The 27,467-nt window shown below is 39.5% G+C and overlaps 1 protein-coding gene across 12 annotated transcripts in view; it reads left to right on the top strand.

The window, feature by feature from the left end:
• LDB2 (LIM domain binding 2) overlaps window positions 1–27,467 on the top strand; it is a 378,161-nt gene that overhangs the window by 307,556 nt on the left and 43,138 nt on the right. For all 12 annotated transcript variants that reach the window (XM_074865849.1, XM_074865848.1, XM_074865846.1 and 9 more), the window contains 3 exons: window positions 17,776–17,948; window positions 23,094–23,216; window positions 24,838–24,921. In XM_074865849.1, coding sequence (XP_074721950.1) covers window positions 17,776–17,948; window positions 23,094–23,216; window positions 24,838–24,921 — 380 coding nt within the window. The remainder of the gene's footprint in view (window positions 1–17,775; window positions 17,949–23,093; window positions 23,217–24,837; window positions 24,922–27,467) is intronic.

The following is a 27,467-nucleotide window of genomic DNA, read 5'->3' as shown; positions in this document are numbered from 1 at the left end:
AACCCCATAAAAACTTATTTTGTGTCTTGAAAGAGGATGTGGGTTCAGATGTGCTCCAACACTGCACCACTACTGTGTCTTTTTAGTAGTTTTACATGTAGGCGTTTGCTATTAGGTGTTTGCTATTGTTAAAAGTGACAGCTACATCCCCCTCTTTAGGCAAGCCTTTTAAAAATATGTGTGATTTACATATAGTTTGCATGTTTTACTTCATAATTTGCATATGCTAATTCACAGTGTATTGCAGTGACAAATGGTATTGCGTGTAGTCAGCCTAAATTGTGAAGAGTTACAGGAAAGTTTGTCTGCTCAAAGGCAGGGTCCCTTCTGTATCTCAGCAAAGACTGAACTGCTGTTGTCTCTCCCCAGTGATGCTGAGGGAGGTTTCTGTATTACACACTTCAAAAGCATAAGTAAATAAACACAATGGTCTGTTTCCTATTTTCAAAATATATCTTGCAACTCTGGAAGGGAGTTGTTTCTTGCTGTCAGTGTCTTTCATGACAGTAACTTTGTGCCAGATCATGTAGAGATTTGCTCTTAAAGTGAGCCTATATTTCTGAAACTTTTTCAGGTAACAAGGATCTTAACTTTACCACCAAAATCATATATATGAAATAAATGTCTCTTTTAACCACACTGAGGAGTCAGGAAGTAGCACTGTGGTGTAGAGTGAACCAGATGAACACACCACTTTGTAGCATGGACTGTCATGCCATGGAAAACAGCAATGCTGCAGCATGAGATTCATTTCTGCAGATTGCCAGGGTGTTTTCCAAGAACAAGCAAGATCAGTGGGGTACTCAAAAATATGTATTGGAGGAAGCATCCAAGTTTTTGTTCAAAATAGAGTTAGATAGGAAAGGACACAGTAGGGAATAACACCTTTAATGATATTTAGGTTGCTGAATATTGCAACAGTTGACCCATACTGGAATAATCTTATAAGGGAGCCCACTGGGATCCTTCTGCTCTGTAGAAGACACACTGGCATCAGTTTATATATTTTCTAGGCCACTACGTTTCAAACAAGAGCAGTTTCATATTGTTACTGTCAGTGATGTATTGAGAAAAAATAGTGAAAAAGACAAAAAGAAAACCTGTATAATTTTCCATTACAGTGACACCAATGTGGTATCAATAATATGGATCATCCATCTTGCAGTAGTGATTAGCAGATAGGCAAGTGGCTGATGACTCTTTCATTCAACATTATCTAATGTTGCCAGCAGTATAGTTTTTATTCAATGTTTCAGCAAGACTCCTGCTTAGTATCACATTTAATGAAGGCAACATAGTAATTCCTGGTAAATCTAGGAGAATGGTTCATAGATGGATAGGTAGTTGGAAGAGTCCCCCCTAATTGTTATATCACTGTGCCCATTAAGAAACATCCATTGGCAGTCACCTTCTTGGAACTAGTTTGCAAACTTGGCAGGGAGCACCGCTACATTTGCCTACGATATGTCAACCCAACGTACAATGGTCAGTATAGTGAGTATGGCGTATGGGAAGGAGTTGATTATTCCACATCAGTTGGCTAGTTATATAAAGGTTTTGTATTTCAAATAAATCACTATAGAATATACCAAAATGCTCTTAATTTCTGGAATCACTGGGGAGACAAAAAAGACACCCACAACATAGATATTGTCATTTTTTTTTGTGACACTGGAGTGTAAACATGGAAGTTTCTCTGAAAAAAAGTAAGATTTTTTCTTGGTTTCTGATTGCATTTGAGTTAAAATTTACTCCTTATAAAGTAAACACCACTTTTTCTTGACACTGTTAAGAATGTCATTCCTCAAGTGTAACTTGTAGCTCTGATGCAGTAAACAAAAATGTTGTTTTGTTAGTACTACCATTTGCTCTTAAATCTTCTCACAGTTGCATGAAAACCTGAGTTCTGAAATTCAACCATTCCCATCACCTTTTTTGGGATTCTGCAGTTTTGGGTGCATTTGTCACTACTCAGAACATAGAGAGCACCGATAACTTAACAAACAAGTGGCAAACACAAATTCTTCAATGGAAAGGCTTTGGGTGACCTTCTTGTGAGCGACTTCCATGTGAGTACCCCTTTGAAGGACATTGAATGAAGCAGACGGCTTACGACATGGGAGAGTAAAATGTGAATGGGATGACATACAAGTGATGAAACTCAGGGGAAAAGAGCAGGTGGAAATAACAGAGGAGGAGCAAAAGTTCAGCTCCCCTACGCAGCATCCCCACGCAGAGCGAAGGCTTCCTGTGAAGTTGCCTCTTTGGGGGTGTAGCCTGCCATCTGGCTCGGAAGTGGCGGATTTTTAGGAGAAATTAAAGGTGAGAAATGTCACTCAGAGCCACTGCTTGTGACTACGCTGCACACCACCTTATGGGAATAGCTCTGGGAAATCAGACTCATGCTGCTTTGCCGACACAATGTGCGTATGTTTAGAAACTCCTGTTCCACCCCAGTAGGATGTTGCGTGAGTGTGTAGGCATAGAGGATTTGCCTGAAGAAATTCAGAATCACTTTGGTAAATGTTTATTGCTCCTGGAGTGGGCACGTTATGTAGATACAAAGCACATACTGTAAGAGAGGGTCAATACTTTCTTCTTTCAGAAGTATAGGTCCCTATATGCTGATACAGGTTTAATCTGCAGTAACAGATGAGACTCAGTTGCATGGTGTGGCAAAACCAAATCACCCCATGAATCTTTTCTGCAGTTACCTGACATCCATTGTGTTACACTGTGCCGTCAGTGTGGGCACCTACTGGGTGCAAAGCCCAGGGGAGAAGAGTCTTTAGCATTGCATTGTTTGCTGTGCACTGTTTTCTATGTTAATTTGCACGCATTCAAATATTTAATGAGTTATTAATAAGTTCCAAGCCATAGCTCAGCCCGTCAAAGTAATTTCACTTTTCTCCAATGTCAAGCAAAATAGCCATCCCTTTTGAAGAACCACTTGCCTCTGAGGTTCTTGCAAAGGCAGGAAACAACAAGAACTTCAAGCTCAAACACCTGCAAGAATAAACGCCTTTATGTGATTTTTAGCACTTCCTAACTCTAACCAGATGTGAGGTATGCAAGAATAGCCTTTTAATTTATATTTCTATCTGTGCTGATTCTAGGAACGGGAGGATAGGAGGGATGTGGATAAAGTTCTGTATAAAATACAAGAGTGCTGATCCAAAAAAATTTTAAATGTCATGTTCAGTCCAAGGTTTGTGCAGAGGTCTTGGAACAGCTCTTATTTGTCTAAATTGCTATATGCCTCGCTGTGGGTGATTTTTTCACCTTTACTATTATTGTTTTTTGTAGCAAAATGACATTTTAGTTTTGAATTAATCCACAATTTTGCCAGAAAAAAAGAATTATGCAGAATTCAGTTTGTATTAGCGAGTAGTTGCAGAGCAAAGCCCATGTTTTCTGTGGTTTTCAAGTTGCGCGCACTGTGCTTTATTGACATGATTCAGACACATAAGGAGGAGAAACAGTGCAGCTACCTGCCCTGCGTCAGAGCATGGCACTCCTCCTCTGCCCTTACCACTTAGATGACTAACTTCACAAAAATGAAGATAATTTTCTTCAATTCTTCTTATTGTTATGCAAGCAAAATTCCTGCTGTTTAAGTGGAGATCTATGAGGGATCACGATTTGTCCTTGAATAATGTCTGAAGTAAGATCAGGATTAACAAGGGAAAAGTAATTTGAAAATATTCATGTATGAGTGTAGTGAAGGAAGACTGACTTTAGGCAGAGATATTTTTCTATGGTTATAAAAATTACTTTGTAGAAGTGTTACTTTCTGTTACTCTTCTGTGTAATGGATGCCCACAACATAACAATTTTTGACTGTTATTTTCTGCATTTTATTCCAGCACCTTTATTTGTCTTACAACAAAAGTATGAATTGATTCCTACCAAGTTTACTCTTATATGGTGTTATGTTTTGTAAACAAATGTCAACTAACTATTCACTGCAGTAATTGGCATACAAATTTGTTTCCAGATCCTGAGTTGAGTTTGCAACGCTGCTGTTAAAAAAAAAAAATTCTTAGTTGTGAAATATGTACAAATTATTTGAAAGCCAGGGGGTATTTCAAGTATGTATGTATACAGAACCATATTTGCATGTTTACCTTGCAAGGTGGAATATCTTATTATTTTATTGAGAATCCCGTTTGACCATAAGGAGTGTGAAAGATACCAAATTAAATTGATTTTCCCACATTAGGTCATTTCTGTACATTTTTCAAATTCGGTAGATTTTGAAAAAGATATATTTAATTTGTCAAAGAAGTATTTTGAATTAGATAATCATATGCATGTTAAGATACCAGAACATTGAGTTATCGATCTGGATCATCATCCTTGATGTCAACAGGGATGCTTATTGGAAGCATTGCACTGTAGCCCTATCAACACTGCTGAAAGGTAAATGTTATTGCTAAACCTTTAGAGAAGAACTTCCCACCTTTAATTTCTTCAGTTCTATAAGAAAGTATGTTCCAAGAGAATTTTTATTTATATGTTTCCAGTCTGGGATCATAAAGTTTGTATATATTTTTCTATAATTAAATTAAGAGCTGTTAGGTTGATATTTGGAGCATGGGGTTCCCTGTGATCTCTTTGTACTTGGATGTTAATAGGTATTAGTAGTCATGACTTCCATATGTAATTAAATGCAACCATCACCTTTGTAGCTTTCCACCTGTTCATTTTTGGAAGAAGGTATGATGGACCAGGGCAAGGATCATGTCACACTTGTCCTTTTTTTTTCTTCTTTTTCTTAGGTTTTTACTTTGGCTGTTGTCAGGCACAGGTGTTGGTCTGGGTGGGCATTTGGGTTGATCCTGTGTGGTAGTTTAATGTTTTATGTTCAGGGGAGTCCCTGAAGCTGTCCTGACAGTGGCAGTTCAGCATTGTCGCGGGAACTGTATCTTACCTGTAGTGGTTCCAGAAACCACAGTGAGTTGTTGTAGCAAAAATATATCAAGAAGATGATATAATGTCTCTCTGTGAAATGTGGATAAAAAATGTATCGTACAGCTAAAAGGACAGAAAACATAGGAAGAGGCTATTTCAACTTCAGCACAGATTTGTTACTGCACTTATTACTAATGTTACCTTTTTCAAGTTAAGAGCATTCTGCATTACTTGCTGCATAAAATTTTATTAAAAACTATGTATAACGTGTGTTCTGACTGAAGCTTATAAACCTGTTAGATTGCTTGCCCTTTTTGGAAAGTGGTTCTTTATTATTTGATGTTATTTTGTCAGACATCTGATTTGTATAGCTGAACACAGGGCACTTGCCTTCGTTTTAACGGTAATAAACAAGCTGCACTTTTAAAACCAACAAAACATTTTTAAATGGTAGAATATTTTCCTAATTATTTTGTCTAGTATGTTGAATACCTTTTTACTTTCTCTGCAGTTAGCTTCCATGAGTTTGAAAGAGAAAGAGAAAGAGAGTGAGAAAGCAAGCTTTGCTGCAGAAAAAAAGAAATCAAAGCCAACCACCAACGGCTTTTTGAAAAAGAGTGTTCTGGTTGTTATAAAACATGTATATAACCGACAACTGATATTATCCACTGGTGAGATATTGTTCATACATCTACAGCATAAAATTACCAGAAAAATCATGCTGGTTATCAATCCACATGTGCTTAATGCAGTTTGAGGATTTTGAAAATGCCATGTGCATCTTTTATCATATCACCGTAACCCCTCACCTCCCACCAGTTCTCCAGACACACTCCCCACTATGTTATGTCCCCTTTGATGCACGTATCAACACATTTCACCTCAGATATTTTTCACTGGAATGTGGACCATGCTGTGATGCTTGACTGACAGTGCTTGAGTATGAAGTCCTGTGTTCAGATAAGGGACTATCTTTCTCCTGCACATCACCTACCTGTGGACTTCAGACTTGCCATGAAAAGAAGTCTTCCAGTGTTGAGGAGGTCAGCTATGCCTATATGGCAAATGCCTATATGAGCCTGTTCTACCCATGCGCTGAGCTGACCAGATGCTGTGTGGCATTTTCATCTGGCTTGGAGCCCCAACAAATATATTCTGCCTCTTCACAGGGTTTACTTGCTCAGATGTGATGCCATGCTATGGAAACATGTAGCTTTTGGGTTACTTGGAGTATTAGCAGAGCAAGTTGGTGTCTGCCTACAATATGTTTTGTAGACACGTTCATGGCTATGTTTACACTGTACTAACCACAGCAAAGGAGTGACTTTAACTAACTTAAACTAGCTGCCATGAGTACTGTTACTAGCTTTCTCTCAGTAGAAGGGAGCTTGTGGAGAGCTGCAAAAAGCATCCAAGAAGAAAGGTAAATTCTGCCCGAGCTGAGCTGTGTGAGGTCCCGGCAGCCTGTGCTTGTCCTCAGGCTTCTCATCAGGCACGGTGGTGGTGGTGTGAGGTGCTATTCTGGCAGATACAAACTGCACTGAAACTAAAATAGGATTTATCAGAGTTGCAGCTAATGAAAGGTGTATGTTACTGCTGATTTTGCCTGGGTGTAAATCAGGAGCTTTAGAAGTGAAAAACATATCCACTACATGTGGTACTCCGTCTCAGTCACTCACAGTTTCTCTTTTAATGTTTCTAAGGGTGAAAGGGACCTATGCATTATTCAGATTGGTACTTTGTCAGTTGTTTATTCTTACCTCATATAGGCTGTAAATGTTTAATAGTATTTCTAGAATACATGTGAGATCTCTTTTTTTCTCTGCCTCAGCTTCCCATCTCAACATGGTTCAGAGGAGAGAGTGGAGATCAGAAACTGGTAGAATTACATTTGTAGACATCTGTCTTCAGAACAACTTTGCACCAGCAAATAGCACAACAGATCTTGCTACATGCTTTCATGGCAATAGCTTGAATATTTATACAATGCGGTGCGGGGGGAAGATCCGCGGCATAATGGCCAAATTCTTTGCAGGTGGTAATTGGTGTTGTTCCAGTGACTTGCTTAATTTTCGTGGAACTGTTTGGATTCAGACCAATGAGATTAATCTAGTTGATTGCTGTGAAATGTGTGGGTTGGTCAGTTAACTCACCACCAGCATGAACACACCACAGAAACGCGGACACCTGTTTTCTTCAGCAGCTAAGCTTTGGTTTTGAGCTGTCTGTCTAGGTTCTGCCCCAGACCAGCTTGGGTACCTGCATAAAAGAGTTGTGGCAGTATGTGAGGGTATAGCCAATATCACTTTATCTTAATGTCATTTTGCTTGTGCTTTTACATAATTTTTTGTTTCATGCTGCATTTAGTATTCTTTTAGGTCAGATGAAGTCAGGGGTCAGGGGTGCGCTTGATTTAATACAACTGGATGGTTTGCCTGGTTTTTGTCTGTTCCTTTTGGTATCCTGTCATTTGAATTTTATGTTTTTGCCTTTATTTCTTGAGACGACTTTTCTGGGTATCATTTTCTGTGCTGTGTTGGTCCTTTATGCTGGTACAGATTGCATTTGTTCATCTAAAATGCCTGTCCTGCACAATTTCCATCATTTTTACGGTCTTACATTTTGTCATTTTCTGCTTGAGTTTGGTTGTGGTTTGTTATGTTTTGACAGTGGTTTGTCATACAGCTGTGAATAACCTCTTTGGCTTGCCTTTAAAACTTTCTTCTTTGCAGCTGTTGAACAAAGTTAACTGAAATATTGTTTCTTCAAACAGAATGATTAGCACAGACAGAAGTGTGAGTGGCTGTATACTACAACCAGGCAAACCATTTGTTCTGGCTTTATTCACAGAGTGCAGATTTTTTATGCAGATATAAATATTTTGTTTGCTAAAATATTTGTGTATAGATCTTTGCTGGGGAGTGATGGTTTTTATTTATAACGTGGAAGTTTTACAGTTAAAACTAGAGCTTCCTCATCTAAGGTATGTCTTTTCTCTGTGGAAAAAGAATATGGGTAACCCCCTCAAACACTTCTCCCTTCCAGCCTAAAAAATCATCTTAGACCATAGGCTTCCTTAGAAATGTACCTGCCATGAGAAGTTCTGAATTTTTCAGTGTGAGGTAAGGGTCTGGCCTGCTCTGTATTACTCAAAACCTAATTCAGTTGTTTAAACAACAAATTGTACGGGCTCTTGAGTTTTTATTTTAAGATAGTTTAGCAGACTACCTGAGTTACTAGAGTGTTGTCACTGGATACAGAATGAAAACTTAAAGCTTGAAGCTGGTACAGGACTGTGTAGGGCTGGTGCTCTGCTATTTGTGCTTGAATGTGAGGTTCTGGTTAGAACACCTGCAGGAAAGGAGCTGAGAGTTTAAGCTGAGTGTGAACCAGCAATGTGTCGTTGCAGTAGAGAAGCCAACAGCCTCCTGGGCTGCATTGGGAAGAGTTTGAGGGAGGTGTTCTTTCCCTCAGTGCTGGTGAGACACATCTGGAGTAGGATATTCAGTTTGGGCTCACCATTTAGAACAAAGACATGAATGTACTGGAATGAGTCCAGAGAAGAGCCATGAATATGATTAAGGACTTGGACAATCTGCCAGATGAGGAGAGGCTGAGAGAGCTGAGACTATGCAGCCTGGAGAAGGGGCATCTTATCAATGTGTGTAAATATATAATGGGGACAGAGCAAAGAAGACAGAGCCAGACTCATCTCAGCGTTGCCCAGTGAAATGCAAGAGGAACTGGGCACAAAGTGAAACACGGAAAATTCCATTTAAACATAAGAAAAAGCATTTTCCTCAAAGTATGGTCAAACACTGGCACAGGTTACCCAGAGAGGTCTTGAAGGCTCCATCCGTGGAGATATTCAAAACGCAGCTGGACACAGACCTAGGCAACCCACTGCAGGTGACCCTGCTCTGAGTGGGGGGTGGGACCAGACAATCCCCAGAGGTGCCCTCCAAGCCCAGCTGCCATTCTGTGAAAGGGATCTTGGACTCTGTTGCTTGCTCTCCACATCCCCTGGTTCACCTCTGCCTGAGGCTGAAATACTCGAGATCTGAAGACTGATTTTGGAGTAAGCAATTCTTTAAAGACTGGTAGTGTGCTGCCAGTATAATAAGGAAAGGGATGGTAGGAAATTTTATTGTAATAAGTAGGCTGGCTGAGCCTTAATGAAAAACTATGCTGATGCAGTTTAACTTTGTACTGAAACATATAGAGCTTTTTGTAGTTGTTTTCTGACTGTTTTTACCAAAATGAATTATAGAAAAATATTGTCTCTCCTCAGAGGGATGATAGATTTAAGACTGAGTTGCAGATTATGTGTCTATGAGAATAAGGGTCATAAGGTGTGGGAAGTTAAGCTGAGGTCTCATTGTCATGAAGTTTCTGTTACTTGTTCTTGACTCAAGTGTGTTTTAGAGGATTGAAGAGCTAGTTACAGACTTTTGAGAAAAGGAAATACAATATCAACTGAATCAAAATTATACAGGCAAATCCTCACCAGGGTAAAATGTTGTTAGGAAATACTTACTGGAGAAAAGGCAGAGTCAAACCTAATACAATGATTGAATTACACGGGATAGAAGGGATTGGAGAGGGAAACCTAGACATTTACAATTTTATAAGCTTTAGTATTTGGGTTATAGCTTTTAACTGTAGGCAATATCATAAAATAAATGAGATATTGCAGATACCATTAGCGTATCATGGATCAAAACAAAAACACCCCAAAACATTGGGTTCTGGATGTGTGAAGGATTCACGTCACTCAGTCACAGTGCTGAATCCATGTTACTCATCCCACTTCGGAGTTTTGTTACAAAACTGAAAACAAAGGCAAAATGGTTGGAAACCTTAGATTTCCCCAGTTTCCATGAAGTGCTAAGTAGATCATTAAAGATAAAACCAAAATTGTAAGGACATAGGAAGAATGTATATACAGGTAATTTTACTCCTTAAAAAGCTGTGCTTTTTTATCCATATGGAGGTAGTACTTTCACTGTCTTTTGCTTTTCATGGAATTTAAAATCTATAATGTCTGTAGATTATACAGAAGTTTTCAGAATGTTTAAATACACTGTAGTATATTACTAGTATACCACTCTTGATAGTCTACTAGTATACTGTAGTATATTATTACTGTTGTAATAGATTTTAAACCATACATTTAATTTTGCTTAATATTTAATTTGTATAAATAACTAGAAATTTCATGTAAGTGGAAATTAATCATACATTCTGTAAGTAGTCTAAATGATAGGAGCCCAATCATACCCACTAGATAGGGAGAAAAAAAGGACAGGTCTATGTGTGCCAGATTCTGCCTTGGATACATGTGGGTGGTTTAATCAACATGGCCCACACGTCTCTGAGACAGAATTTGGACTTATTAGACTGTCTTTTCACTGCCTTTTGTGCCATAATATCAAATCTGACAGTAGCTTTTCCTGGGAATTGACAGATTCATGTTGTTTGGGTTTGAATCCACTCACCAGACAAGGTCTTATAAAGGTAGAGGAGCATTCCCACAAGCAGCCTGCCTTGCAGCTCTTCTAGAGCCACATACTGAAAACTGGGGCTTTACTGTTGTCTAGCTCCACGGAGGGATCTCTCCCTCCACGTCCCAGCCAGATGGACTGTGTCTGGGAGGGAATACACCTGATGTGCTGTTTCACTGGGACAAATTCGGGCAAATAGAAGTATAGGCAGAATAAAAGCAGTGATAATCACTATGTAACTCCATGAAGTTTTGCTTTGTGTGTACTGATTTGTTTATTTCAGTTACAAAAGCATACATAAAGGAACATGCCAAGCTCTGGCCCACATAGATGTCAATTAGCCATGCCCGGAGATGTCAATTAACAATTAACAGAATGCTCAGGCTTTCTTCTGTGATGCTCAGGAAAGCTCATTTTCAATCAATGGGAAGTCATCTCCTGGCTTCCCTAGCCCTTACATCTGGCTGAGGGAGAGTTAGTTGTAGCATCTCCATTTAATTACTGAGATCCAACTGTGATAATCTCTCAAGCAAGAGACTTTCATGGTCTGCCTAGAGCTTTACAGGACAGCTCAGCATTTTGTGTTGGGAGCCAAAAAAACCCACAGCCCCAACCAGTGGAGTTCCTCAAGCCCATCTATAGCACATTGATGAGACAGTCAGCTGCAGGCTTCACCAGAGCTTCCAGACAGAACTCATTTAAGCTATAGGCACAGGATTTTTTTTAATTCTGTTGCTGATTCTGTAGAACTTTAAAAGGCTTTTTATATTTTATGTTTTTATTTGTGTCTGTTTTATTACTTATTTTATATCCTAGCTCTAATTGAAGACATAGGGCTTGACAGGATTCAGAGCTGCAAAAACCAGCCTGGAAACAATAAACCCAGTTTTTTTATTTCACTGATTAACACTTCCATTGTTTCACGTCTATACCAACTTGGCAGTTATCTTACATGGTGTATATGCTAAATCTAAGTCTCTGCCCGTGAGAGCTTCTACTGTAAAGGCAACATATGAGCAGTTTAGTGATCAAGGAGGGGCTTGCTATCAAGCCCTGCTTCTTCAAAGAGGCCATGAACCTTCATTCTGTAGAGAGGCCATTGAGATTTTGACAGCCTATCTTTGGGACACAAAGGGAGGAAGTGTTCTTCTATTCCTAGCCCACAAATAATACCAGTTTCCTGTGAACTAGAAAAACATGTTTACTTTCTATTTTATTCAAATCTTCCTTGGGAAAAATACCAAACCAACAGTGCCGTCACCACCACATGGTGTGTGGTGGTACCACAATTACATTACAAACTATTTTTTAAACTGGCTTTCTGCCTATAGCTAGTCTGAGGCTTGCAAAACCCTGAACTTCACAAGTTGCCACCTAGAGATGATTGAACTTTTTGGCTCCATTTGGGATGGAAAAATAATTTTAGACTTGAACATATTCCTGAGAGAATTAAGTATTTTACACTCAGGCAAACATATTTAAAAGGGGAAATAAATTAAAGGACAGCATGAAAATAATGATTGCTAGGATCAGGATGACAGAGGGGCACCCTAATCATTATTGTTGCATGCCCAGGCCAAAAGGCAGGAGCATGACCTGAGTGCATCCCCCCACTGAGAGGCAGGCCTTGGGCCATTTAATATGTCAGATGGTTTCGTTTTTTTCCTTAGAATTCCTGTTAGTCACTGACCTGTAAAACTTCTTGCCTATGTTCATAGATTGAATTAATTGATTTCTGGGCCACTCATATTTGGGGGAGTGTCACAAATCTACCTGTCTTACTTCAATTCTAAAATTGTATTTAGGTCTCTGATCCACTGAAAAGGTATACAAAATCACATATAGTCAAGCTGTTACAGCACTGAATAGGCTAAAGGTACGTCATTCTAGTGAATTACAGTGTTATGTTTTGTGCAAAGTAGTCACTTCAGATATGCCTTTCTTATAGACATTTTCATATAAATATTACCTGTTGCTAAATCCAGCTGATCTTTGTCAATTTGCTTTGCTATCTGGGGATTTATTAGCACAAATGAAGCAAACATTAAGGGGCAGTGCCCATTTCTCATGGGAAATAGTACAACCTCAGCTACTCAGCTAGGGATGAAGGATGCTGCCCAGAACAAAATGATAAATTAAAGCAGCATTCCAGTGATCTGGAATTATTGCCTGAATGCTGAGGGGCAGGTGAATTTTCCTTCTAGTGTATCAAGTATCTTACAATCAAGAGTGTCACATTTCACACTATAAAAAGGTTTTTTCTGTGTAATGTGACTGTAAGAGCAGGTTAGTATTTTTATAGGTTCAGGTATGAAGCTACATCTGCTTTCCTAAGCCTGAATATTAGGCTCAGAGCCTCAGCAGTCATGGCTATTCTAATGTATTCTTTCAGGCAGATGATATAGCATCTATTATTAATATTGTTTGATAAGTCCCATTAAAAGGTCTTCTTTCTACTTATTTATAATTTTGCCAAACTTGACCCAATAAAGCTGAAATTGTTTTTGCTTTTAGCTAGTTCTTTTTTATTTAAGCCAAAAGGGATTTCTTCTTTCCCCCCAAATGGAAAAATATTGCTGTGTCCATGTTAAAAAAGTCTTGCAACATTGTTTATTAAATGCCCAAGAATCTGTATGCTTTGGAGTAGGGTTGCTCACCTTTGCAGCAGGGGTTTCCCTTTTTTCCTCTTTGTGAAAATCTGACTGCATTTAGCAAATTTATAAATCTTTTGGGGAAAAAACCACCAATTCTCAAGTGCTTGGTGCAGGTTTTACCAGAGTTTGACAACTAGAATTTCCAAGGAATCCCTTTCCCAGGAGCATAGTAAGGCTCCTCATAGGAGCCCAGTGGGGCTATCCACATGCCAGCTGCAAAGAGTAACTAGACTAGTTGCACCTCAGGGCTGTGTGAAGTCGTGGACATTTCCACTGCAAAGCCCGCAGGGAAGGCTCAGCCAGTGCTGCATTCGAGAGCAGGAAGCCCTTCCTTCTCCTGCACTGCTGGCGGATGTGCCTGGGATCCAGGTGGCCCTGCAAAGGAAGCAATGACCTGAATGTGGAGGAAAGAAGAGGAAAGAGGAGGGGAAAAAAAAGAAGGGAAAAAATCAGGGCAAGGTGACATTGTGATGTGAGAGATGGGAGAGAAATAGTAACTGGCAGGTGAGAGGAGAAGATGAAGGATGATTAAGCAAAGGAGAGTTGGAAGTCTATGAGAAAAAGACGGAGGACAGGGAGATGTTTGGCTGGATGGGGGCACAGAGGGAAGAGGTCCTCTTGCCTGGACCCTGGCTGGATGAGAAGTTGAAGAAGGAATGGGAGATGGGGTTCGTTTGGGGAAAGAATCTGCTCTTAGGAGGAGGCAGAGTGAGGAAAAGGGCAGAGAGAGAGAATGGGGGGGGGGGGGGCGGGGGGAAACACAAAATCAAGATCCAGAAGGAGGGCTTAGACTGCTGAGGCAGGGAGCCTGGGACAACAAGCTGGGACAGCCTGGCTGGGTAGGAAGGGCACTGAGAAAGTGTGTGTGAAGCTGTCATTTTGGGGTGAGTGGAGGAGAACAAGGAGACTGAGACTAGATAACTGTGCCTGCTTAAGTAAGGAGAATGAGGAAATAGTGTGGATTTGGGAAGGGTTAGTGAGCCTCCCTGAGCAAGAGAAAAAGGGGCAACGTGCAAGGAGGGGAAGAGAAGACGGGGAGATGCTGGGAGTTGAACAGTGAACTTGGAAGATAACCATGCAAAGCAACCAACTATAAGGTAAGAAAATGTAGGATTGGGTCATGCAGGTAGGTGAGCAAAGAGATTGGAGAAAGAGTAAAGAGCAACAGTTGGATAGGAGACAGGACTGGAAGGAGATCCGGTTGCAGGGAACTCCATGAGGATGTAGGCAAAAAGCCTTGCAGTAGCTGGGCAAGGATTCCCCCTGAGAAGCTAGAAAGAAAACCTGCCTGACAGCCCAACCCTGAAGCAGGGGTGCTCTCAGGGTGCTGTCAGGGCCCTGACAACAGGAAAGGAAATTACAAAAGTCTCCCCATACTCCAGCTGCCACTGCAAATGTTCAGTCTTGGAGCTCCTATGGCAAAGATCTGTGTGCTGGCTCTAAGAGTGTCCATAGGATGCTCCTTTAGGGAAGTGTGGTGTGGGAGGGAGTAGCCCTACAAAACCATGCACAGAGATACATTCTTAAAAGTGTGTTCTGTGGACTAAAAGCCACACTCTTAAAACATGAAGGAATCCCAATGGCAGTAGCATGTAAAGCTTCATTCAGCCCTATTGGTGTGATTAGATATTACACCATATCCTCTTTAGACTATACTTTCCATTATTGTCTGTAACTGCCTCTGGGGAATTGCAAACCCAAGACCAACCTAGCATACAGCTTGCTCTGTGCTCTGCAGGGTGTGAGTTCACTTCACTGGCACAAGGATGGCTAAGCTACATCCTGAAGTGGCCACAAGTATCAAGTTGTCCCGTAATCCTGCCTTCATATTACTTGGAGTCCTCCTAGGAGGTAGCTTCATCTGACTCTGGCAGAAGATATATGGTGTTGCTAAAATCCTGTTGAGATGTACAGTGGCTGACAGAGGTGGTGTACATCCACACCTGAGCATGTCCATCTACTGCAAAAAGGGAAGGAAAAGCACATTTGCCACATTCATATTCCTATGCCCAGGAAAGGATTGTATGTATGCATGCATCAGAGATGGGGGTGTGCATACATATGTGCTTGAATTCTCATATACACAATTGTATTTTGGAGGAGAAAAAAATCAAGGAAAAGTCCTTTGCACTTAAAATGCATAAAGTTTGTGATGATCCCTAGACTTTAGAAGAGCTGTTCCACAGCCTTTTGTTGTTCTTGGAAATGCCATCTCCTGCACAAATAAGCTTTGTTACTGCTATAGAGAGTTTAATGTTTATGCTAGAAATTAAGTGATCTTTTTAAGCCATTGAGTGCTTCAAGAAGAGAACCAAAACCTTGAACCTGCTTCAGTCTTCTGTGGCAAGGCAACATGGTGAGCTGAGGACAGGTTTGCTTCTTAATACAGGTTTCTGTTATTGTTTCTTCTGGAGCTGAATATTAGCTGTAATCATTTATACTGGACATTTGCACTAGCTATTTTCAATTCTACACACAGGGTCTGCATGTGCATCTGTCATTGAAAATCAGGTTCCATGGGGCATATCCATGTGTGCACCTCTATTCCTCTTCATCCTTTTGGTCCCCCACTTTGTTGTTCACAGTAGCATATCCCTGTGGCAAACACAGATAATGCTTACTAGGAAAAGAAATAAGAATAAGGCATTTAATGTATTTCTAGCCTTCTTTAATGTGTTGTAGCTGTGAATACAAGGCAAAAAGCAACACCATATGACCATGCTACTTTGGGAACGGTCTGTAAACTGCAGTTAAAATAGTTTCAAGATATTTATGCAGTGCATAAGTCATGTGAATAGAGGTTTATCACAATCAGTAGGAATGCTGGATTTTCATATCACACATTTGCTGCTTAGGATGATTAGCAGGAAATTTAATTTGCACTAATTAGCCTTAGGGGAGCAAGAAATTAAATTGATGGGTAAATTTCACTTTTTACTATATACCATACCAACATGGAGAAATTTGAGTTAAAGTCTGAGTTGAGTCCTATGCTGATACACTGGACTTCAGTTTTTCTAAATTAAATTAAAAGACTGTAGAAAATTAATATATGCATGGTGAGTGGGTGGGTATTTTTAGGAGCTAGAGTCGTAAAATAGTCGTTCAACGTATTTCTTGAATTGTCAGCCACTTCCAGAGAATGTGGTATATTTTTGTACATTAAATTGCATTAATGTCTAATATTACAGCAAAAGCTTTAAGAAGTCCTAATTTTCTATATTTGTATATTTTCATTATATAATGTGCGTTATGACTGCACATGCAATATTCCACATTGTAATGCACAGAGCAGAAACAGTTTTCACAGAACTACTGTGAAAACGCCATACTTTTTAATTTACAACACCCACTTGCAAATACATTTTTAGGGTCAGGAGCCTTTGTTCATATGCTGGCAAAATTCCTATGAAAATAATTTTTTTAGAAATTACTCTCAAAAGTATACAGCAAATGAGGGAGGCATGAGTCACCACATAGTCCTAATAGACAAATAAGAATTAGGAATTAATAAACTCTAATCTTGCCTGTTGATGGTGACTTTTCTGTCCCATTCTTCCAAAACACAGCTTAGATCACTTGGTTTTTCCCTCTGTAAAATTGAGGCAATTTTTATGTATCCACTCAGAATTACTGTAGATTGATTAATGCATACAAAGCAATGAGTCATTTGGTATGGAAGTATTGGTCTATTATAAACTGAAGTGTTCTGTCATACCAGGCTTGTGGTTGCATCCATATTTATCTGTAAAAACGGAGATGGAAAACATCAGTTGCATATGAGATACTTGCCTTTGATGTCAGTGTTTCTGCTTGTTTGTGCATCTGAAGTACACTGAGAAGCTCACTATTACTATTATTTGGAATTAGACCTTGTAGTACTTACCTGAATCCGCTATTGAAGTGAGAGGTGCGACTTCAGTGAGGGTTTTGCCTGAGTAAGTATTGCAGAATTGGGTACCTTGAGTCCATAGTTTGGAGTTTAAGTGTGCATATAAGCTAGTTCAGGCATCTGTTTAGGCTATCTAGCCTATGACATAAATAATTCTGGTGTAAAGAGACCCCTCAGATAGACCTCTGGGTAGTCATATATTGTGTAACATATATCATATTGCATTCTCAGGTCCTTCTTTGATCCCCAGGACTCTGATTTCTCAGCAGTAGCCCTCCTATTCAAGAACGTGTGTGCACGTGTGTGTCTGTATGTGTGGGTGGGTATATATAAATATACACATGCCCACATGCAGACAAACATATATGTGTACACACCCCCCCTATATAAATGTGCTTTGCCTTTTTGGGTATATGAGTATATTTCTGTAAATGCTCACCACTTGTATTTATACATTTATGAGTAATATCCAACTTTCAGTCATAATTGACACCATGTGGCTTTCTGTATAATAATTACTTTGGGACAAAAAACCTTGCAGATGGTTTCAAGAGTGACTCTAACTCACCATCAATGTAAAAAGATTAAATAAGATGAGCCTGCTCCGTCTGAATGGAGTAAGCCATTTTCATTGATTTCAATGGGAGCAGGCGCAACTTCATTTCTACAGCAGACAGAGAACATGTATTATATTCGTTAAATGAAAGTTTGATTTCATTGCACTTAAAATTATTCATGTTCTGTTAGCAAATGGTTTGAGATTTTGTAACCTAGAGCATTTGCTGAATTCTGCTTTGTATTTTCCTCACAGCAATTGGAAGGACCCTCATTCCTCGTTATTTTAGCACTGTCTTTGAAGGAGGTGTAACAGACCTGTATTACATTCTCAAGCACTCAAAAGAGTCATACCACAACTCATCCATCACAGTGGACTGTGATCAATGCACCATGGTCACTCAGCATGGAAAACCCATGTTTACCAAGGTAACAGGGAAGACTCAATAAAGCATGTTGTTGGTTTTTCTTTTTCTTTTTCAGTGTGTATAAGGGTGAAAAATACTGGCTGTTGCATTTTTCTGGTAGACTGAGATTATTTCTAATACTGAAAACCCTTGAAGCCATTTAATTACTATTTTCTATATTCATTACGTGACTGGAAAATTCTGTGGGCATCCTCTGCAATTCTCCCAGAAAGATTGCAAGAGAAGCACATAATGCCAGGTTGCCAGAACCATCAGATGTACATGAATTAAATTCAACCTGCCCATCTCCTTTTCTCTGGGCTTGATTTTAAAGCAACAGTGAGATTGCTGGTACCTACCATTTGGGATGGTATGTGTCACATTTGATACTTACCCAGTCCAAGGACTATAAATCTCTAGGAAAATAGTGATTTAATACGGTAGGATGCTGGTCCAAAGGGCAGTGAAGTCAATGGAAGGAGTCAATTGATTTAAACATGCTCTGGATCAGGCAGTTAGTGAATATTCAATATTTGTAATTGATAGTGAATTATCTTGGCCTCTTCTAGTCCTGTAATTAAACTGAGTGCCATGTATTTATAAAAAACACCAAAAAGTGGAAAATACGAATTAAAATAAAAAATTTCTTAGATTAAAAAAATCAGTAAACTGATTTAAAAAATGGAAATGTCCCCTTTCATAAATTAAGAGGAAATGATGATTTTCGGTCTTGTACTTGTTCGTCTATATGAATATATATGATATACTATATGAACCTTTTCATGGAGGAAAGCACAAAAGTAAAAGGAGCATCAGGAGGAGATAACCTATCTATGTTGCCCTTGCCCTGCAGGACTGTGGAGGTTTTAGAGTCAAAAAAGGCACCAGCTATTGACAGCATCATGACTAGGGCCCACATGGCTTACACTGTTTCAGCACGTATGTGAGTCCCATCCCTTTGTAAGGTCTTCCCTGCCATCTTCATGGCTCCTCAAGTGGGGCTTAAAGAAGAGGGAGAGGAAGCCGCTGGTGTGCAGAGCACTGATGAGCTGGGAGGTGTGTGTTTAATGGTGTCGTTGTTTCAGCTCTCCCCCTCCAGCCCCCTGTGACTTACATAGACACAGAGAGAGAGATGCAAAGAGACCAGACATTCCTAGGTAGCACCTCTTTGCCACCTCACAGCTCATGAGGAGTTGTGCGTGCTGGCCATGTGCAGAGGACATGACGAGGGTATACAGTAGTTGCTTCTCTGCGGAGCTCCCTAAAGCAACTTCTGTGTCATTTCCCTTTGTGTTAGCTTTAATGCAATAGCAAATAAAAAGGGGGGGGTGGTGGTGGTGGTGGTGGTGGTGGTGGTGGTGATGTTGAATCAGTCAGTACAAAACGTTTTTCTCAATTCAATTAGTTTATTTTACTTATCATGGGAGCACATTACAGTGTTTTTACTTTAGAAAGGAGGCTATTATCCAGCAAGTCAAGATAGACTGGCAACAGGGACCAGACTAGGTGCAAACCTTGTGTCAGGGGGGTCACAGTCGCCTCCCGTAGCATCATCCTGTTGTGTGCAGTGAGTCTCTCTGTCAGCTGCAGCCCTGGCAGTTTCTGTTGCAGATTCCAACATAAACCTCTGTATCCCAGTAGAAAAGTTCAGGTGGAGGTGTGATTTGGATTCCAGGAGAAAAGTGAGGGGTTTTTAATAGCTGTGTGTTTAAAATGTGTGTGTGTTAGTAAGAGCACATTTGCAATAAAACACAGTAGTTGGTGGAATAAAGGAGAAAAAATATATTACTCTCTCAGAAATAAGTTAGAGCTGAATGTTGTCTCAGCTGTGCATGTGTGACTTCTAGCAGAGATACCAAGGACATAGATCATGTACCCAAAGGTAAACTCCTACTGTCACAGCACCAGCAGTGGAACAAGGCAGACCTCCCATAATAAGCAGCACTCCAATGGACTGTGTAGCTCTTTAGATCATGAATTTGACCCAGTGAAACTACCACGAAGGGGTTTTTTAATGCAAAAATACAAACTAACTATATTTGTTAACAGCTGTTTCAGTTTCACAACTTCTAAGCTGCACATTCACTAACTTCTCATATAATGGACTGAAACAGTTCTCATCGTGTATTGCACCAGGAACCCACAGCTGCATTTTATTCATTTCAACATTTTCCTAGTTGGAGCAACTCGCTGCATACTGCAGTATTGGACAAATATATAAAATGGTGGTTCCAATTTTTTTCAAACAAATATGGCTAGAACATGCCTAACAGTAAAAATATCAATAGTCCAGCTTGTCTTTAGAGGGCAAGAGATCCTTGTAAAGTGTCACACACTTAAAAATTGTTTTACCGAGGTATAAATAAATACTATAAAGAATTTAATACAGTTCAATGGCATTAATTAAATGTGGTAAAAGAAGAGACTGAAGCCCTGACTACTATGTTTGTTTACCTGGCAGGTGCTTCATTTTTTCTTCCAGGTAAAGGAGAGCTTTAGGAGTCCTCCTAAGTCTCTGTTTTCACCATGCTAACAGACACTCCAACTTTATGTGTAGGCAAACTGTTTTTCTGCAGTTAGTGATGTTTATATTTCCCAATAAATTGGCAGAAGCGATCTTTGCCTTCACCACTAGAGCAGTGAGCACCCCGTATTTGAACAGTTCTCTCCCTGCACCCAACTGTGGAGCCATCAGATGGATTTTATAGGTGAAGCCTTTGAAACTCAGTGGTTTTAATTCTTACTAACAATCTCAGGCATTTCCCAGACTTGTATAAGCTTTAGGTTTCTTTTCAAGCAACGACTCAGGTTTGAAAAATGGTAGTTAATAAAAGGGGAAGACTTCTAAAACATGCCTGGTGTTAGGAAAGTGAGATTCTGAGAAAAAAGGCACAGGACCAAAGTTGGTTTTCATAGGTGCTGCTCACGCCTAAGTTGAAATTCCTACAATTAATAAGTGCAATGAAGGGGTTAAAAAGCTATTGGTTAGTTTGAGAAATGTTCTTTTTTAGTTTTTTCCTGGCCTAGTCTAGAGCAACCACGTGATATACTGAATGCCTGCCAGCCTCTTTCTTGTTGATCCTCCGGAGACCATCTGTGCTGGGGGCATTGATTAGAGTGTGTCTGCTGGGATTACATCTTTTCTGTTGCCATGCCAACTAATCAGCTGATTTTGGTTACCACAGAAACAAAATGTCAGAGCTCACAGTACGGTAACATGAATTCAGCACAACAGAAAATGTTTTCTTAATTGGAGACCCTTTTGATTTTTTGGATTCTATGTAAAAGGCAGCTTTAAAAAAAAAAAAAAAGAGGCCCATTTAAAATAAGAACTGCGCCAATTTTATTGATTAAAAGCAGTGCGTAAAATTCTGCTCTACATAAGGAAATGAAATTCCTTTGTAAGATGTATAAATTTTTACCACTGTGTTATGAGGAATGTGTTTCAGTTTTTCTATTAAAATTTGTTAATGCCAGTGCATAAAATAAATCTGTTAAAAGCTGTGGGGTTTTCAGTTTAAGAGGAGAAACATTTGAGAAGCCAAAAGTATTACTATAAAAAAAAAATTTTAAACCTGATAACTGATCAGTAATCAGGATCTTTGGCCTCAACACAGTAACATTAATATAAATTTTTTTTCTTCTTGTATGAGTTCTTACGTGTGTGCATGTGTACCCCTGTGTAATTTCTCATCATAGTGCAAGCGATGTGAAAATCAAAATCAAGGTCAAATGACAAAACAAGTGACATTAAAAATTTGAAGTCATCACTAAGGTGTGTTGACAAGGGCAGATGGGAACCTGTTGCAAGATTCTCCTTCATAGGTCTACAGTAATTTGTCTATATAGTATGCCTGTTAAAATTACTTGCGTGTTTTTGCAGAAACAACCAAGAGGAAAAACTATGATGACGTTAAGTGAACTGTTAACCAGAAAAGCCACGCGTTGCCCAAGTGGGAGCTAGCCAAGTCTGAGCTGGGGCTTGTAAAAAGGCTCAACAGACCCAACTGAATCTGGGATGGCTAGTTGTTCAATCAAATTTAGTTGTATTAAAATTAAAGTTGCAGAAACCTTTTCTTTTGAAAGCTGTTACACCCTGTTTCCACAGTATCTCTGTACTCTGCACTTGCAAGTTTACTTTGAACAGGAGTTGTTTAGTCCAATTTAGAAAAAAAAAAAAATCAATGACAGAGGTAGTTAATTTTCAGATCAGGCATCATTTACAGTACCCCTAGTCAAGATACCATGCCGGATGTATATTTTGCACATTAAAGAAGATCACAGCCACGGCATTTTTCCACATAAAGTTGCGGACAATTGTTTAAAAGTCCCCAGTAATTTTTTTTATTTTTTATTTCCAGGTAGTATCCACTTGCTGCATTTATTCCTTCCATATTTTCTCTCCTTTTTAGACAAGACCCCTCACAAAGCTGTATGGGCCACTTTCTGCAGAAGCAGCTCCATTGTCCATGACTGCAACCTCTCCTCTGTTCCCGGGGCTCTCAAACCTATCATGGCAATGCAGCTCATACAGCCCAATGGCAGACACCCCATCTGGCTTTCCTTGGAAGGGGGGATTAATAAAAGTAGATAAGAAATGAAAGAAAAATAAAAATGGGATAAAATGCCTGGAAAAGATAAGAACACTTGGAAAAGACAAGGAAAAAGTAGGAAAAAAATCAGGTTTGGCCACAGGCATTCAGGACACTGCACACTCCAACTGGACATGAAAGGAAGGTTTATATGCCAAGCTATTGTAAAGAAAGGGCAATGTAAAACAGGTTGGGAAGGACTGGTTCAGCAATTTGACATCAAGTGCATGCAGTTGCACCACATCCACCTCCACTGCGAGTCATTAATTAGCAGTAGCAAACTGTGAGGGAAAGAGAATTGATGCAATAAATAAGATTTAGCGCACACAATATTCTATGTTTGTAAAATGCTATAAAATCTATAGTATTATAAGTTACTGTCTACATGGTAAGGCCTATGAAGTCATTTTCCCACATTCGTTTTTTTCTCCCCAAGAGAAGGAGAAACAATTAATCTAGCAGAGATGAACAATAGAATACTGCTCTGATATTTTTGAATGTTGTTTAATCGATGATACAATACCACTGAAAACAGAATTCCTGGGAATTTATTTCATGCATTTTATGTATTCTAGGTATGCACAGAAGGACGTCTTATCTTGGAGTTTACTTTTGATGATCTTATGAGAATAAAAACATGGCACTTTACTATTAGACAGTACAGAGAATTAGTCCCACGCAGCATTCTAGCCATGCATGTAAGTAATCCTTTTTTCACTTGACCTAATGCAAAGAGATGAGATTAGTTTTATGAAGAACTCCAGCAAATTCCACACCCAAGGCAATTAACTATAAATATTTTGTTTTGCCTGCAACTACATCCATTTACAAGTTCTTTCATCACTCCCCTGTTTCTCAGTGCTCTATTGTTGCCACTGTTGCTATGTTTTCATTTTGTTTTAGCACACAGTTTTCCTTTTAATCCCATTTGGTGGTCTGTATGATTTGGGTCCAAAATCTGTTCTTATTGATATGAACTACACTGAAGTCAGTGAATTTTCATCATTGTATGTATGAATTATATTTACTCTTTAAATGAAACAAACTAATGTTAGCCTTGCATGATGCAGAAAATAAGTAATTACTAGATATTCACTTAGAAACATTTAGAATTTTAATCCAGATTTTTTTTCACATTTCAATACTTTTCTTTTGTAATTGAATGAAAACACACACAACAGAACATTAAAATATTAAATATTCTACAAGTTGAAGTCAAAACATTATAAGGTAAATCTTTGCAGAGAAATAAAGGACAGAGTCTTATTGCCACTGTTCTGTACTGTAGAAGCATTCCAACTAGTAGTGCTCTATGCACAAAATTAATTGTAGGACTATGGTTTTACAAAGGGTAAGAACACAGGCCCAAACATGTGCCTTTGAATTACTTAGATGTCCATAGATAAAGATATATTCTTAGTAAGGAGTTTTAGATAACTTAAGAAGCCTAGAGTTTTTTGAAAATGCTATTACAGGTCTGAAGAAAATACCTTTGAAAACCTACTCCACCGTTTCTGTCCCAGGGTTATCTTTTATTTTAGAGGGCTGATCTTCTGAACTCTTCAACAGTATCCCATTAAGGGACAGCAAGGATAGCCATAAGCAACATTATGTATTTAGGGGGCTGCTGCAATTCAAAGAGAGTGGAAGCAGGTTAGCCAGCAACCAGCAGGTATTAATTTTAGTAATGAGATTGATCTCATTTTAAGGAGGAGGCTGGTCTCATAGGTAAAGTTCTTGGCTGGGGTCAGAGAAGGACTGTACTTGGTGTTTTTCCTGTTTAATTCTGGGAAAATAACTTAGACCAGAAGGGTTCTCTAGTCTGTACTTAATACCACTTACATGATCAGCTCTGCTGAAGGTGCCTTGATGAGTTGTCTCTGCTTCAGTTTCTTATCCACAAAAGGAAACCAATACATTCTTTATTCCTGCCTTTATCTGCTTAGTCTTCTGGGATTCCCAGCCAGCAAACGGAAGGCTCAAAGTATGCTGTGATCCCTCGGGAAGCTCCTTGGTGGGGCCCTGCTCACTTGCACCCCTGTGCATGACAGGACCCCCTAGGTCTGTCTTTTGAATGAGCAGGGACAGAAGGAAGATATTGGAAAACAGTCTTTATTCTGCTCCAGTTTCATAATGTTTTACACTTTCCTATGCAAACAGAAGTCTGTAGCTTATTAGATAAATTTAGCATCAATGTGTAATTTTTCCATAGGAGTGGCACCTCTTTTCAGAGAACCCTCCTTGCACTCCACCAAGCACATAAAGAAAAACAAATAGACAAAAAGCAAAGTGAAAATTCTTTTTTCCTCTGTTGTTTAGGCACAAGACCCTCAGGTGCTGGAGCAGCTGTCCAAAAACATCACTCGAATGGGTCTGACAAACTTCACCCTCAACTACCTCAGGGTAAGCATACCATAGCTGATGATTATTGTGAGCATTTTTTAAAAGTTACTGTTAGCTCTGAGTCAAGGTAATGAGAGCAGAGCTTGTGGTGGTCAGGTAAGAAATGGACCTAACCCTTAATGAGGGTGAAGGAGAAACACAGAGACTGTAATAGAGATGTAGGTGCTAACAATGCGCCATTAAAAAGGGTAAGAATTTTATCATGGAGTGGAAGCAATGTGTCAGTAGCCCCTGTTTTTAACAGTCTTTCTTCTCAGTTTTGAATAATGGATTTATTTTTTGTAAGAAAGAAGTTCCCCACCATTTTTCCTCTCTGCCTCACTGTTCCTGAAGAAATGGCAGTTCATTCTTATTGAGATGCCTGTCTTCTCCAACTCTTCGACCTCCCCACCTCTTCAAGGCAGAGGCAGGGCTGAGAGAAAGCTGAGCTCCAGCCGTTTTGCAGCAGTCCCTCAGAGCAGTCCTCACTTCACTTGCCTCTGGGAGCCTGAGCTCCCTCCTCAGCCTTGCACTGAATCTAGTGTAGTTTTTAGGATTAAATAATGCATTTGTTCCCATTGCTTTTTGACCCTTAAAGTGCATGCAAAGTTTGGAAGTTTATTTTTATTTTTGAAAGTATTCCCTGGTGTGGGCTTACAATGCATACACTGAAATATGGGTTTGTAGAGTTCATATTTCAAGGTTAAAATTCAGATTTTTCTTATTTCTAGACATGTCATTAGTAGATAAAATGAGGCAAATTGCTCAATGATACACCAAGCTAACTTGGCCAGCAATATCTGATTTTCTTCCTTTTTATTGTGTGAGTAAGTATGCTTTTTTAAGATAACAAGAACACTAGAAAATGCAGTTATTTTCTGCCTATGTAGAGCTGTACCTGACAGTCTATCTTATGAACCTTGTAATACCTTCCCTATGGATGGAGTCCTACCCCCCAGAGTGTTTTGAACTTCAGGAGTGACAGTGTGTTGGACTGAGATGTGTGATGAGATCTCTCTCACTGCATCCTTACAGCTTGTAGCTGTACTTACTCTCCCAATATAAGCCATTGCTGATTGTTGCTTCTGTGGTGTTAGCGTAAAATTTACTGTTCAAATTATAGTCTGAGTTGTGCATGGCAGGTCTGCTGTAGTGTAACTGAAAGAAGAATATGGCATAAAACCTCAGAGGAATAATACCTTGCATTTGAATTTTTCCATGTATAAATTCAAGAATAATATGTCTATGTTGTGCATATTGTATTCTCATGGTTAGTTTAGTCTGTGGTTTGGTACAAGAGAGTGACACTTTGGCAACATCATTATAGCCATGCTGTCATTGTCTCATGGTGAGGCATCCCAGAGCGCGTTCTCCAGAAATCCCCAGCGGGGATTCCTCCTCAGTCACACCAAGTTTTGCATTTACATCCTTGTGGCAAACTGGTCAGCCAGCAGCTGGCTTAGGTAGGCTATTTCCATGCTTTCTTTCCAAATTGTCCTGTGGCACAAGGCATTGCCCTGCTTTTCAGGTTTTCAGTCCCCTTAGCATGACTGGACACTTGGGCAAGCGCTTGGGCTGGCCCACAGCAGCCGCAGTACTCAGTACCCATCCTTCATGAGGCTTGGAGGACCATGCTGAATTTGCAGCACTGTCACTATCACCGACCCCTTCTGGGTCCTTTGTCGTATATTCTGTAATTGCTGAATGTGACAATGCAAATGAGAAAGGCAGGGTCCCTGTTAGGACGCAGCTGGCATCAGGCACCCATGCTGCTCCCCCTGTCAGCATCAAAAAAAGCAAGAAAGGAAGGGGGGGAGAGAGAAAAAATCCTCAGAAAAAGAAAACTGGGATCAAGATAAGCACTAGGGAGATATGCAGTGAAGTGGAAGGGGATGAAAAGATGAAGTCTTACTTTTTTTCTTCTTCCAGACTAGTTTTGTTAGCTTAACAGACAACATTAGGTCTCTGGGTGCAAAGCTTCCTCTGGCTCCCGCTGTGGTGATTCCAAAAGGAAATCTTTTTTTCCCAAGCCAATCTTTGCGTGTCTTTCTTGCAGTGAGGAATTGATCATTCTGCTCTTTTTTTCAGACGTTCAGCTCATCTGGGAGCTCGTATTACATGATGTATTTCCATTTTGATTTACTTCTTTCCCAATTACTTTCTTCTGTTAATTTTAACATAAAAATCTTTTCTGAACTCACGATTGTAAAATCGTGCACTAAAAAAATGTGGTAAATGCACTTAGGCTTAAGGTGTTTTGTTTTGTGGTTGTTTTTTTTCAAGTCAGCATTTTATGATATTTTATTCAGTCTTCCCAGTGCTTAGTAATTAGCACTGTTACATGGTTTTAAATAAGGATTTGAAACTAAGCATAAAAATGATTTTCATTTTTTTTTTCTGCTGCACACAGCAAAGGCTTGTGATACTCATAAGCGAAAACTTCACTGATGGGCAGAATTAATCATTTTTATTCTTCAGTGTGCACACAGCAGCAAGCTGTGCTGCAGTCTCTCTAAAGGCAGAATTTAAACCTGGATTTCCGATAGTTGTGGTATAAAGGTATAGCT

This window comes from Strix uralensis, chromosome 4 (genome assembly GCF_047716275.1).
Source record: "Strix uralensis isolate ZFMK-TIS-50842 chromosome 4, bStrUra1, whole genome shotgun sequence".
Taxonomy (NCBI): Eukaryota; Metazoa; Chordata; class Aves; order Strigiformes; family Strigidae; genus Strix; species Strix uralensis.
The sequence above is the reverse complement of the archived record's forward strand: the minus strand, read 5'-3'. Positions and strand labels throughout refer to the sequence as shown.